The sequence below is a fragment of the Suncus etruscus genome, chromosome 15, assembly GCF_024139225.1.
Source record: "Suncus etruscus isolate mSunEtr1 chromosome 15, mSunEtr1.pri.cur, whole genome shotgun sequence".
Lineage (NCBI taxonomy): Eukaryota > Metazoa > Chordata > Mammalia > Eulipotyphla > Soricidae > Suncus > Suncus etruscus.
Window position 1 is genome coordinate 92698910 of NC_064862.1, and position 12665 is coordinate 92711574.

The window sequence follows — 12665 nt, forward strand, 5'->3', positions numbered from 1 at the left end:
TCCATCGCGGCTTGGAGGCAGAGGGCAGCGGAGCCTGGGTTTGAGTCACGGTCCCTCGTGTCCCCTCTAGGCCCCGTCCCCCTGAGCCTCAGCCCATGGTGCACGGTGGGACCCAGGGGCAGGGGACGAGTCCGGAGCAGGACTGACCCTTTGTCCAACACCCCCTACCGCTCGTGCCGGCCTCAGCTTCCTCGCCTGCGCCTGCCCTGCCCGGTGGGAAGCGGCTCAGGGAGGGACGCAGGGCGGCAGCCCGGCCGGCCCAGGCCCCTGATCGCCTCGTTTCTCTTTTTCCGTTGCTTTGATCCCGGGCTACTCCTGGCTCTGCTTTCAGGACTCCCACCTGGCGGCGCTCGGGGGTGCAGAGGCCTGTGCGGAGACCCGGGATCCAACCCTCGGCGGCCGCGTGCGAGGCCTGCGCCCTCCCGGCCCGCGATGCCCCTGACGCCCGTTCCCGAGCCCCGCGCGCCCCCTGCAGGCCGTGCCCGGAAGCGCCGCCTGCTCGAGCCAGTCCGGGCCTGGGGGACGCGGCGGGGGCGGCGGACCTGGCCCGCCCTGCGTTGCCCCCCGCGCGCACCCGGACCGGGCCCTGCCGCCGAGCGACCCGAGGATCCCCGGCCCTCTCCGCCGCCCTCCCCGCCCGGGGGCGCAGGCCAGGCAAGGAGCTTTCGCGGCGATCAAACGCGTTTAATGAACTGGCAACTTGGCAACGACGGGCGCCGGGCGCGGGGGCCCCGCAGGCTGTTTGAACACTGACGCGGCGGGGTGGCGGGTCGGCCGGGCCCCAAGTGCTTCAGGGTGGCCCGGGCGGTGGTGGTGGTGGGGGTCGGGCGGGCACCGCCCGCCCCCAGCCCCCAGCCGCCTCGGGACGAAGGCCCCAAGGCCCGGCCCAGGAAAGCCCCGGGGGCTGAGAGGCCCTTCCAGCCGAACCCGAGGCTGCGGGGTCCAGGGTGCTGGGGCCCTCCAGGGCGCTTGCTCCAGGGCGCCCCAAGGGCCTCTTCGTCCAGGGTGGCGGCCGCGGGCCTCTCACTGGGTCCGGAGCTGGTAGTCTGCGGCAGGAGGTAGGAGGCAGGAGGCGGGTGAGCATCTCCGGTCCCCAGCCTGCAGCCTCCGCTCTGATCGCCCGCCCCTCCGCCCGATCCGCCCCGCGCACCTCCGTTCTGGGTGATGTAGCGCACCCAGGGCAGCGCCTGGTACCCGCTCTTCTCGATGATCTTCAGGTAGCGCACCTGGGGGCGGACACGGGGCAGGCCTGAGTGCCGGTCCACGGCAGACGGACCGGGCATGCCCGCGGGGTCGGTCCTGGACCATGCTCCCTGGGGCGGTGGGCAGAGGGCAGGGCTGGGCCGAGCACCTGGATGCCCGAGGTGGTGAAGTAGGGGATCTCGAACTTGACGCTGATGGGGGGCTTGCCCTCCTTGTCCTCCGCCTCCACGCTGGGCAGCCCGAAGTGCGCCCGCATCAGGTACTCCTTGCCGCCCTTCGGAGCCAACGGGTGCAGGGTGCGGGGTTCAGGAGGGCCGGGAGACGCGGAGCCCCCACCTAGGCCCGAGTCGGGGCCCGCTCACGCTCACCGGGAAGGACTTGATGGACCACACGATCTCGCTGTTCTCGGGGACCCACTTGACGCTGCCCACCGTGGTCTTGAACTTGGGCGAGTCGGCGTCGTTGGGCACCGGGATGTGGATCTCCACGTTGTTGGCCGTGGAGCGACGCTTGAACTGGCTCTTGGCCTGCGGACCCCGCGCGGCCTCCATGGGGTGACCGGGTGGGTGGGGGCCCCTCTGCCTCCCGCCCTCTGCCTCTCTCCGAAGCCCTGGCCCCCCGTCCGTGGCGCCTTCCTGGCCGGATCCCTGGCTCTGGGGCCGCCCCGCGCTGCAGCACCCACAGGGTGGAACCGTGTGCCGCGGGCCAGCGGAGCCCTGAAGAGACGCCGTGTGGGCACCACACCGGGGGCCCCAGTGGCTACTTTTGGGGGGCGCACCTTGATCATGTACTCGATGCGGCTATGGGAGTGTTTCTCGATCACAGACTCGATCCAGATCAGAGGCTTCACCTGTGCAGGCGCAGCCGTCAGCGTCAGCCCCTCACCTGGCCCCACCCACGCCCTTCACCAACCCGCGCCCCTCGCTCCCTGCCCATCAAGCCTTCACCTGGCCACACCCGGAGACGCCATGCCCTCCATTCTGACCACGCCCATCCCCGCTTGTCCCCGCCCCGGGCCCCAGACCCACGTGAGTGTTGAGGCGGTAGGACATGAGCTCGAACTCGCCATCCGGCGGGATGAAGGAGATGGTGCGGTCGTTCTCGAAGCGCGACAGCCGCACGCACTGGTGGAACTTGACGTCCTCCAGCTCCACCGACTTGCTCTTGCCGCCTGGGGGGGCGGGTGGTGGGCAGCGCTCTTTCCGCCCGGCCCGGCTCCCCCCCACCCGCCCCCGCAGCCCGACTACTCACGGCCTGTGTTGTCGAACAGCACCTTGTCGTTGAGGCCCAGACGCAGCTCCGGCATCCCCGACAGGAACACGCGCATCTTGATGGAGCCCACGATCTCGCTGCGCAGCACGTTGCCGTTGGCGCTCACCTGGGGGTGGGGCGGGTCCGTCGCTGTGCCACCTAGGGTCCCCTACCTCCTGTATCCCAGGCTGTGCCATCCACCAGGGCGGGGCTCTGGGGCAGTGCCGGGCAAAGGGGCCCGTGTCTGATGTCGACGCCCACGCTAGACCCTGTCCCGGAGCCCACCTGGGGCTCCGGACACTGAGACCCCTCTTCTGGAAGGCGGTGCTGAGGTTCTGGTAGCCCTATCCCTGTGGGATGAGCAGGACCCACAGCCAGGGGCTGATCTGGCCTTCATGGGAGCCAGGAGCAGCCTCCGAGGCACGAGGCGTGGGGGTGGGATAAACCAGACTGGAAATGACCGATTCTGTTCCCAGGACACCCCAAAATGCCAACACACTAATAAGGGGCCAGGAGGCCCTAAAACACTGCTGAGGGTGAGGGCCTGGGCAACAGAACATGGTCCCAGGGACTCAAACCAGAGCTGGAACTCAAACCAGCACACAGACAACATGTACACGGCACAGACAGCACACAGACAACATGCAACAGCACGTGGACAGCACGCAGTCCGACTGTGACGTACCAGGAGGTTGACGGACTCGATCACATCCAGGAACACCTCGTTCTTCCGGTACTTGATCCCTTCTGACCTCCAGGACACGGCGTTGGTGACAGTGGCAGGGGGCCGAGGGGCCCCGGTCTCCAGCTTGTGGCCTTCCTGAGTGATGTACCTGTGTGAGAGGCGGGCTCAGTGAGGGGCTGAGGCTTCCATCCTTCTGGGGTGCTGCCCCTCTGTCCCAGACACTCACATGCTAGACTTTTGGCCTTCATGGGGTGAAGCCTCATCCCCCACCCTTTCTTCCTAGGTAACTTGACCTTACCTGCAAGACCCCACCCATTTCCTGGGAGGGGTCTTGGAAAAGGTAGATAAGCCTTTGACCCAGGGGATTAGGGGTCCTTTCGGTCTTTGGCCAGCATGGAGGTCAAAGGGAAGATGGCTGAAAGGACTTAAGATGCAGGGCAAGCTAAGAATAGCAAATGCGGGGCCGGGCGGTGGCGCTGGAGGTAAGGTGCCTGCCTTGCCTGCGCTAGCCTAGGACGGACCACGGTTCGATCCCCCGGCGTCCCATATGGTCCCCCAAGAAGCCAGGAGCGACTTCTGAGCCCATAGCCAGGAGTAACCCCTGAGCGTCACAGGGTGTGGCCCAAAAAACCAAAAAAAAAAAAAAAAAAAAAAAGAATAGCAAATGCTTAAAAGGTTAGGATATAGGCCACACATGTGGTGGATAGGGCATGAATCAAGCTGATGCTTCCTGATGCCTGTCTCTGGATGAGTCTGATTCCGCTGTTCTCCTAAACCTGGGACTCGCCAGCTGAATGGGGATTGCGGAGCCACGTGGCCTGGGATGGCAGAGAAAAATACCTCTATCCATCCTTCTCCATCCACCACCATTGTTAATTATTTAATGCAACATCTGGTGCTCCGAACTCTGACCTGAAACCTGGACCCAAGAAAACAGCGAATATGGTGAGATTTCTGCTCTTCTGTTTCATTTTGGCTCTTTTCAGATGGAGTCAGCCCAAAGTGTTTGGCCACGTGAAGCCATGTTCAAAGATGGCCGAGACCCCTTCTAGGGGCAAAAATATCAGTAAAACAGGGGAGTTGAAAACTTGTATCACTCCCATCCAAGACTCAGGACTGAAACTTTGTTGCCAAAAATCCTTTTTCCAAAAACCTCCGCCTCTTCAAAGACTGATTAAAAGCCTAGATTGGAAATGGAGGAGAAAAAAAGACAGTATTGAAAGTGGACTGATTTTCTGACAACAACCTTCGGCTTGAATTTGGATTTCGACTTTGAAAATTTCGGACTGGACTTTTAGAACTCTGAACATCCAAAAGCCCCCAGCAAAAAAGCTGTGGCCGGGGGCCGGAGAGATAGCATGGAGGTAAAACGTTTGCCTTTCATGCAGGAGGTCATCGGTTCGAATCCCGGCGCCCCATATGGTCCCCCGTGCCTGCCAGGAGCAATTTCTGAGCATGGAGCCAGGAATAACCCCTGAGCACTGCCAGGTGTGACCCCCCCAAAAAAAAAAAAAAAAAAAAAGCTGTGGCCGAGAACCTGCTTGCAAAGTGCCAACCGGAGGGGAGAAAAGGCAGCTGCAATCAGCCAAGAACTCCAACCCTGTGGCAGAAAAGCAGCGAAAAGCGCCTAATCCGGCCCAAAGCCGCAAGCTAAGAATAGCAAATGCTTAAAAGGTTATGATATAGGCCACACATGTGGTGGATAGGGCATGAATAAAGCTGATGCTTCCTGATATGCCTGTCTCTGGATGAGTCTGATTCTGCCGTTCTCCTAAACCTGGGACCCGCCAGCTGAATGGGGATTGCGGAGCCAAGTGGCCTGGGATGGCAGAGAAAAATCCCTCCATCCATCCTTAACCACCCAGCTCCATCATTAATTATTTAATGTAACAATGGGGGACAAGGAGATGGGGGCAAGTTCCCTGGCTTCTGGCTTCTCTGAGAGACCAGGGAGGGAGAGCGCAGGGGACCCCTCCCTAAGTGTCTGTGGGTTCCACACCCCACGCACTCACTCCTGCAGGATCCTCTTGTCCATGGCCCGGCCCGCCCTCACTCACTCCTGCAGGATCTTGCTGTCTGTGGTCTGGGGATAGCCAAAGTCCATCAGTTCGTCCAGCAGCTCGTAGATGATGACGAAGTTGTCCCGGATACTCTCCTCCTCCAGCTCCTTGAAGTACTCGGAGAATACCTGGGTGGGTAGAGGGCAGGGGTGGGTTAGGGGCACCCCAAGCTGCCCTGGGATCCCTGGGTGGGCAGAGGGAGGAGTGGGTGGACACTGCCTGCAGACACTCACCTGTACCACCTTGTAGAGGAAGGAGAAGACTAGGGACACGCAGGCATTCTTCTTAGACGTGGCCACCACTGCAGCAGTTAAGGGGCCTCCGGGCTGGCACAGCACCCCTACCCCCACTGCAGGGGCCCAGAGAGAGGGTAACAGAGCCTGGGACATGGGTCCCCATGTGGACAGAGTCTAGGAACCAACCCTAAGTACAATACACAGTGACCATGGGACGACAGCTCAGGACACGCAGAAACTATGGGGACAGGACCAGGACACATTCAGGGATGTGGACAACACCCAGAGGATACGGTACAGGTTGTTGTGTTTGATCCACATAAAGCGGACGCCGCCGTGGGCCAGGATCGGGGACAGCACCCCTTCCTCCTCTTTCTCCATCAGGATGGGCATGAAGTGCTCCACCTCCGACATGTCCACATCCCCGCGGTAGTTCCGGCAGATAAGCACCTGCGGGCACCGAGGAGGCGTCCCCACTTGGCCCAGCGCCACTTTCGGGGCACAGGGCCGCAGCCTTGCAGACACCCTGGGAAGCATCTCCCTGACCCGACCAGAGACACCCAGAGCAGACGCGCTGGGAGGCTCTTCCGTGGGGTTGCAGCCCGGGGCACAAGCTCCGTGTCCAACACAGAAGCCCATCCCAGGACCCTTCCTGCGGGGGAGCAGGGCCTGCGCAGCGGTGCAGACAGGGTGGGCTGGGGCGGGCTGGGACAGGCCAGGGCAGGCGCGTGGGTGCCGCTGGCGCCGTCCGGGCCACCGGGCTGTTGACTCTGGCTGAGGACGGGGAGCGTGGAAAGCGGGGTTACGGGGTGGGCAGGAGCCCCAGCTGCATCAGTCTCTGTCCTTGCTGCGCGGGGGACCCCGCAGCGCACCCCAAGCCGAGCGCGACAGCTGCCTCGGTCTCCCGCTGCGTGGAGGGGCGCCGCCGGTCTCGGGTCGGGCGTTTTGACAGCCCCGTCGGGTGGCGCCTGCCGCAGACGCCCAGGTCCCGGGACCGGCCTGGGGCCCGCCGGTCGCCTAGCAACGGTCGCCTAGCAACGGGCGGAGGCGTCGCCTAGCAACGGGCGGGCTCCGGACCCTCCCAGCAACAGGGCGGCAACGCGCAGCCCGGGCCCCCGCAGCCCGGCACCTCGCAGGCCTCGGACCTCGGGGTGTGCCCTGGGCGCGGCCTCGCGAGGGAGGAGGGCACCCGCCTCACCTTGCCCTTCAGGTCCAGCACGTACACGGCGCTGGCGGACATGGCGGCGGCGGCGGCGGCGGCCGGGAGAGCCGGGCGTTGAGCAAGGCCGGGCGCGGCCCGCGACGCTTCGCCGCCACTTCCGGCCCCGGCAGCCGCGCGAGGACCGTTATATCCGGCCTGGGAGGAGCGGCCTGCCGTGCGCAGGCGCGAGGGAGGCCGACGCCGGCGCAGTACGCCGGTCCCGCTTGTCGGGCGGAAGTATTCCGGAAGTGAAGCGTGTGGGCGTGGTATAGGGGCGTGGCTAAAGCGCGGGGCGGGGCTGGCCTGGCCTGGCCTGGCACGGCTGGCAGTCTGGAAGCAAGGAGACCATCACCTGGTTATAGCCCCAGCAAGGAGACGCGGTCGTGGGGTGCAGGGAAACCAATGTGCCACCGTCTTCTGGGACACGGGGCAGCGTCGGGGGGCTGTGGTGTTAGCTCACCAGCAGGTCCCACTCATGGGCCCCATTGGAAGCCTTATCAGCAGTGTCTGCCCAGCACAGCCTGGCCCGGCCGCATTCCCGAGACAAGAAGGAACCCTGGAATGCTGTGTTGCTGTTGGGGCGTGTTGTTTCTCCTTCTTGGGCAACCGTTGGCTATGCCTGTTTGCTTTGCTTTCATGCCCCAGCCACCTGGCCTCATCGCTGACTTTTCTACCTGTCAGGGCTTTCGGGAATAAGTGTATGCAAATGGGGTTTCACTGGCTCAGCTTAAAGAAGAGACAGGAGAGCAGGAGTGGGGATCTGACCTGCAGAATTCTGGCTGCAGAATTCACACACAGGGGGCCTGAGCAATAGCGCAGCAGTAGGTTGTTTGCCTTGCACACCGCTGACCCAGGACAGATCTGGGGTCCAATCCCAGGAATCCCATATGGTCCCTCATAGCCAAGAGCGAATTCTGAGCACATAGCCAGGCGTAACCCCTGAACATCACTGGGTGCGGCCCAAACAAAACAAAACAAAACAAAACAAAAAGAATGCACACACAGGACTCCTGGTGTGGTCCTAGGCCCCATCGGCTCCGAAAGGCATGTCAGGCCCATGCAGCTGACAGAATCATAACACCCTAGGGCATAATACCCTAGGGCAGCGACCGAGTGCCCAAACTGCCACACAAAACCAAAAGAATTTGTTTTCAAAGTGCCAGCATGTCAATTAAACCTTAATAACAAGATTTTGGTATCTAAAAACTCTTATAAATTTTATACATTTATTAATTGTGGACCTTCCCACGTGCCAGCTACAAGGCCTACGCATGCCATAGGTTCGCCATCGCTGCCCTAGGGATTCGAATTCATGTTTGGCCAAGGGTCATAGGGCTGGTGGTCCTCCCTAGGGTAGTGGTGGGAGGAAATGGTACTGAGCCTCGAGGCACATGGGATCCTCAGGCCAGTGAGCAGAGCAGCCAAAAGCCCACTTCCCCCCAGGGTTTCTCAATACAATGGCATTGATCTGCTCAAAACCAGCGATGGGTCTACGCGGCTCAGTGTGTATCCCGACGCTCTACTTTTTTCAGTACCTCTGGCTGCATGGGCCCCTTGGGCACCTGGCCCATCACACACACACACATCCCACCAAGTCTCCCCCAGGTCCCCTGTGAGTCGAAGTGGCCACAGCTGGTTCTTGTACAACGTGTTCATCCCACGACGATGTGAGCAGTGGGTGGGGGCAGCTCTGCCGTAGCTCCCAGGGCTCAGCCCCTCATGTCCTCACTGTCACCCCAGGGCTGGTGGCCCAGAGCATCCGCAGAAGAATCTCTCATCTCAGACATCCCTCACATTGAGGCTCCCATGGCCGAGACAACAGGTCTGAGGCAGCTGCTTTAATTAAGCCTTCCAAATGGGCCATGCAGAGCACCAGGGGACCCCAAACACAGTTCCAGGCTACTTGGTCCAGCTCACTTTGGGGATATCATAGTGCTCAGTCAGCGTGTCCAGGTGCCGGTTGAAGTCCTGCAAGGGGAAGAGAGCACGGCCGTCAGCATTGGCATCATCAACACCCCTCGCAAATCTCAGCCCGCCTCTCCCGTGTGCACATGTAGACACACAAATAAACACAGCCCAGCTCTCCTACCCCTGTACAAGCACACACAGCCCTCAGCCCTGTACACACTCAACCGAGTCCTCCCTTGTAGAATTAAATTAATAATAGTCCTTGATGGGGTTGAATGATGGTGGATGGATGGTGAGGCCTTTCTCAGCCAGGAGAGGCACCTGCATCCCCTTCTAGCTGGCGGAACTGAAGGTTCAGGGTAACGGCGAGGAAATGACCCACAGCCAGTCAGTAGATTTCAGGAGAAATGCAGCTTTATTGAAAGCTAACCGCCATGTGCTTCTCTTACATGGCTTCTAAGTTAATCAGTTTCTCTACACCCAACCTGTCTCCTCCCTTAATCTCTTTTACAGTAACGCCTCAGGTAACTGCTTCATCACCTTCAGTAGACCCCTCCCAGAGGTGGGCTGGTCTGACCATCAGATAACAACCCCTCATCCTAGCACAGGCACCCACACTTACCTCCACCCTCTGCTTGTGGGTCTTGGACGCCTTCTTCAGGATCCTCTCCATTTGCTGCAGGGAGAAGAGGAAGGGTCAGAGGCCAGGGATCCCCAGAGCTCAGCACAGGTCCAAGTGTGGGGACCCCAGGCAGCTGCCCTAAGGTTCTGGGCGGGTCAGAGGCACCACCAGTTCCGTGCAACCCTCCACACACACACTGTGACTGCACCCCTAAGCCTGGCAGAGAGTGGGGCAGCCTGCTCACTCGACCAAGTGATCAGCATGATCCCAAGCACCACTATGGTGGCCAGCTTTGACAGGACACACGTGAGGGGAAAACAGTCAGGGTTGGCATGCGTGTAGGCACCAAGGTGAACGCACCACAGGCCTGCAACAGCAGCCACCGGGCAGGGCGGATAAGAAGAGTGGCTTGCAGCCGCACCCTTGCAGAAGGTGTGCACCCTGCAGTCCCGTCCCCGTCCCTCTGGGTGCCCAGACCAGAAACCCGTTTGCCTGTCTCCCTGCCTCTGTCTCTTCCCCTCTCCCAGCACCGGGACAGCAAGCAAAGCACGAAGCTCCCTTCCAGACTCCTCTCGCGGCCAGCATCCCGGTGCAATGCAAGAGGCCCCGTTCCCCAACCCGAGCCCCGGGCCCTGGCCCTGCGGGGACCCAGCAGCCCACCCGCTTCTCCTGCATCTTCTCGAAGGCCGCCTGCGCCGGGGTCCGCTTGTCCAGGCCGCGCCGCTTCTCCTCCTCGTTCTTCTTGCTGGTGCCCATCGCTTCCAGCAGCTTGGCCTTGTCCTTCTCCTGCTTCTTCTTCTTCCGCTTGGTCACGCCCAGCTCGGCGACGCCTTTCAGCTTCAGCGGCCCCTTCTGGACCTGCTCGTAGGCCGCCATGGCGCTCGTCCGGCCTCCGCCGCAATCTGCCGCGCTTCCGTCGGAAGATGTCAAACTATCTTCTCCAGGCCCCGCCCCTCATCCACGATTGGCTGAGACCGGAGACTGCGTGTGCGCGCGCATAAGGGGCGGAGTCGCGGCCCCGGTGTTTGGGCGGGACCAGTTGGCGCAGGCGCGTTTGCGTGTTTCCCCCGTCCCGACCTCTTGCCACACTTCCGGCAGGGCCGCTGGCTTCCGGTTTTGGGGCCCTAGTTCCCCAAACTTCTCTTTCCACACCTGCACTTTTTGGGGACTCCTTTTTTTTGTTTTTGTTTTCGTTTTTGGGCCACACCCGGCGATGCTCAGAGGTTACTCCTGGCTGTCTGCTCAGAAATAGCTCCTGGCAGACACGGGGGACCATATGGGACACCGGGATTCGAACTAACCACCTTTGGTCCTGGATCAGCTGCTTGCCAGGCAAACGCCACTGTGCTATTTCTCCGGGCCTCGGGGCCTCCTTTTCTTTTCTTTTCTTTTTTTAATTTTTATTTTGATCATATTGGCTTACATATCTTTCACAGTAGTGTTTTAGGTACATATTAACATTGAATCAGGGGAATACCCATTACCAAATTTGTCCTCCCCCAATCCCCATTCCCTTTCTGCAACCCATATCCCCCACCAGCACCCCCGGGCTGCTAGAGTAGGTGGTCCCCTCCTTGTCTAGCTTACTATTAGTGATTATCTATCTGTTTGGTCCTGGTATCCTCCCTTGTTTCCCCCTCTATTTGAGAGGCGGAGCTAGATAATTCGAGTTAGGTGGTTTTGTTTGAAGGAAAGAAAAGCAATAGAGGGGCCGGGCGGTGGCGCTAAAGGTAAGGTGCCTGCCTTGCCTGCGCTAGCCTTGGACGGACCGCGGTTCGATCCCCCGGTGTCCCATATGGTCCCCCAAGCCAGGAGCAATTTCTGAGCACATAGCCAGGAGTAACCCCTGAGCGTTACCGGGTGTGGCCCAAAAATCAAAAAAAAAAAAAAAAAAAAAAAAAAAAGAAAAGCAATAGAATGGGGTAAAAAGTAAGAAAAAATAAAATATATATAAAAATATCAAATAAGCTGAGAATGGGCAAGTCCTTCTAGAGGCTTTTAACCTCAGTTTGAGAGAGGACATGAGAAAGGTAATTGTAACACCACAACAATACAGAAAGAAATATCAGGGGCCGGGCGGTGGCGCTAAAGGTAAGGTGCCTGCCTTGCCTGCGCTAGCCTTGGATGGACCGAGGTTCAATCCCCCGGTTTCCCATATGGTCCCCCAAGCCAGGAGCGACTTCTGAGCGCATAGCCAGGAGTAGCCCCTGAGCATCACCGGGTATGGCCCAAAAACCAAAAAAAAAAAAAAAAAGAAATATCAAATTAAATATCCAGTGAGCACTACAGCAATAAAGCCAAGCACCACACAATAGCCTCGGTTCTGAAATCAAACCATGCCGGAGTGCACAAAGAAAGAGAAAGAGAGGGGCCGGGCGGTGGCGCTAAAGGTAAGGTGCCTGCCTTGCCTGCGCTAGCCTAGGATGGACCGCGGTTCGATCCCCCGGCGTCCCATATGGTCCCCCAAGCCAGGAGCGACTTCTGAGCGCATAGCCAGGAGTAACCCCTGAGCGTCACCGGGTGTGGCCCAAAAACCAAAAAAAAAAAAAACCAAAAAAAAAAAAAAAAAAAGAGAAAGAGAAAATAAAATAAAATAAGATAAAATTGGAGATATCAACTTCAATATCTACACCAAAATAAAGATATCAAAAAAAACCAATCAATCAACATATATGTGGAAAAATGATTATTTTGTGCTTTTTTTTTTTCTTTTCCCCCTTGCATAGGCACAGTAACTATTGGGGATATTATAGAGGGAATTCCCTTGGCCTACGAGATACAGGATTTCTCCACCCCTGAAGTATACTGTCATGGTGGGGCCTCCTTTTCTTTTTGCTTATCTTGTTGTTTGTGGGGCCACAGCCCGAGGCGCTCAAGGGTTACTCCTTGTTGTGTATGTAAACATTTCCATGGGATTATTATTTTATTTTATTTTATTTTATTTTATTTTATTTTATTTTATTTTATTTTATTTTATTTTTTGGTTTTTGGGCCACACCCGGTAACGCTCAGGGGTTACTCCTGGCTATGTGCTCAGAAGTTGCTCCTGGCTTGGGGGACCATATGGGACGCCGGGGGATCGAACCGCGATTCGTCCAAGGCTAGCGCAGGCAAGGCAGGCATCTTACCTTTAGCGCCACCGCCCGGCCCCTCCATGGGATTATTATGTTATTGATCCTACCCTGATCGGTGATTGTGCCCTACCCTAGGATGTGACCTGGCATTCTGCTCCCACCCTAGGGTGGCACCTGATTCTGATGTATAAAAGCAAGGGTCTGTGGAAGGCAAGGGCTTCTTTTGGAGGGCTGATTCTGGGGCTTTTGACTTCAGCCATGTTTACTGGATAAAGCTGATATCTTCTGAAGTCTGACTGCCTGTTAGCTTTATACCTGCCGCATTTACCTCAGAACCGCTGACTGAACAGGGTGACAGACGCATGCCCCGAGCTGGAGGAGAAAGAACTCATCTTCCATCCCTCTATCAGTCAGCCTCATCAAGG

General features: G+C 58.9%; 2 protein-coding genes across 2 annotated transcripts; both read right to left on the minus strand.

Annotated features, from left to right (window-relative positions):
• Nucleotides 1-935: 935 nt before the first annotated feature.
• AP1M1 (adaptor related protein complex 1 subunit mu 1) lies at nucleotides 936-6771 on the minus strand. Its single transcript, XM_049787710.1, has 12 exons — nucleotides 6634-6771; nucleotides 5729-5885; nucleotides 5433-5500; nucleotides 5197-5327; nucleotides 3140-3287; nucleotides 2455-2581; nucleotides 2232-2374; nucleotides 1982-2053; nucleotides 1572-1730; nucleotides 1352-1477; nucleotides 1151-1226; nucleotides 936-1046 (listed from the first exon to the last, which is right to left on the minus strand). Exons 1-12 carry the CDS (start codon nucleotides 6673-6675, stop codon nucleotides 1024-1026), a joined length of 1272 nt encoding a protein of 423 aa, XP_049643667.1. The 5' UTR covers nucleotides 6676-6771; the 3' UTR covers nucleotides 936-1023.
• A 1694-nt stretch (nucleotides 6772-8465) lies between these two features.
• On the minus strand, nucleotides 8466-10110 carry FAM32A (family with sequence similarity 32 member A). The gene is made up of 3 exons (XM_049787744.1): nucleotides 9827-10110; nucleotides 9167-9220; nucleotides 8466-8604 (listed from the first exon to the last, which is right to left on the minus strand). The coding sequence occupies exons 1-3, from the start codon at nucleotides 10040-10042 to the stop codon at nucleotides 8536-8538; spliced, it is 339 nt and encodes a 112-aa protein (XP_049643701.1). The 5' UTR covers nucleotides 10043-10110; the 3' UTR covers nucleotides 8466-8535.
• Nucleotides 10111-12665: the final 2555 nt, after the last annotated feature.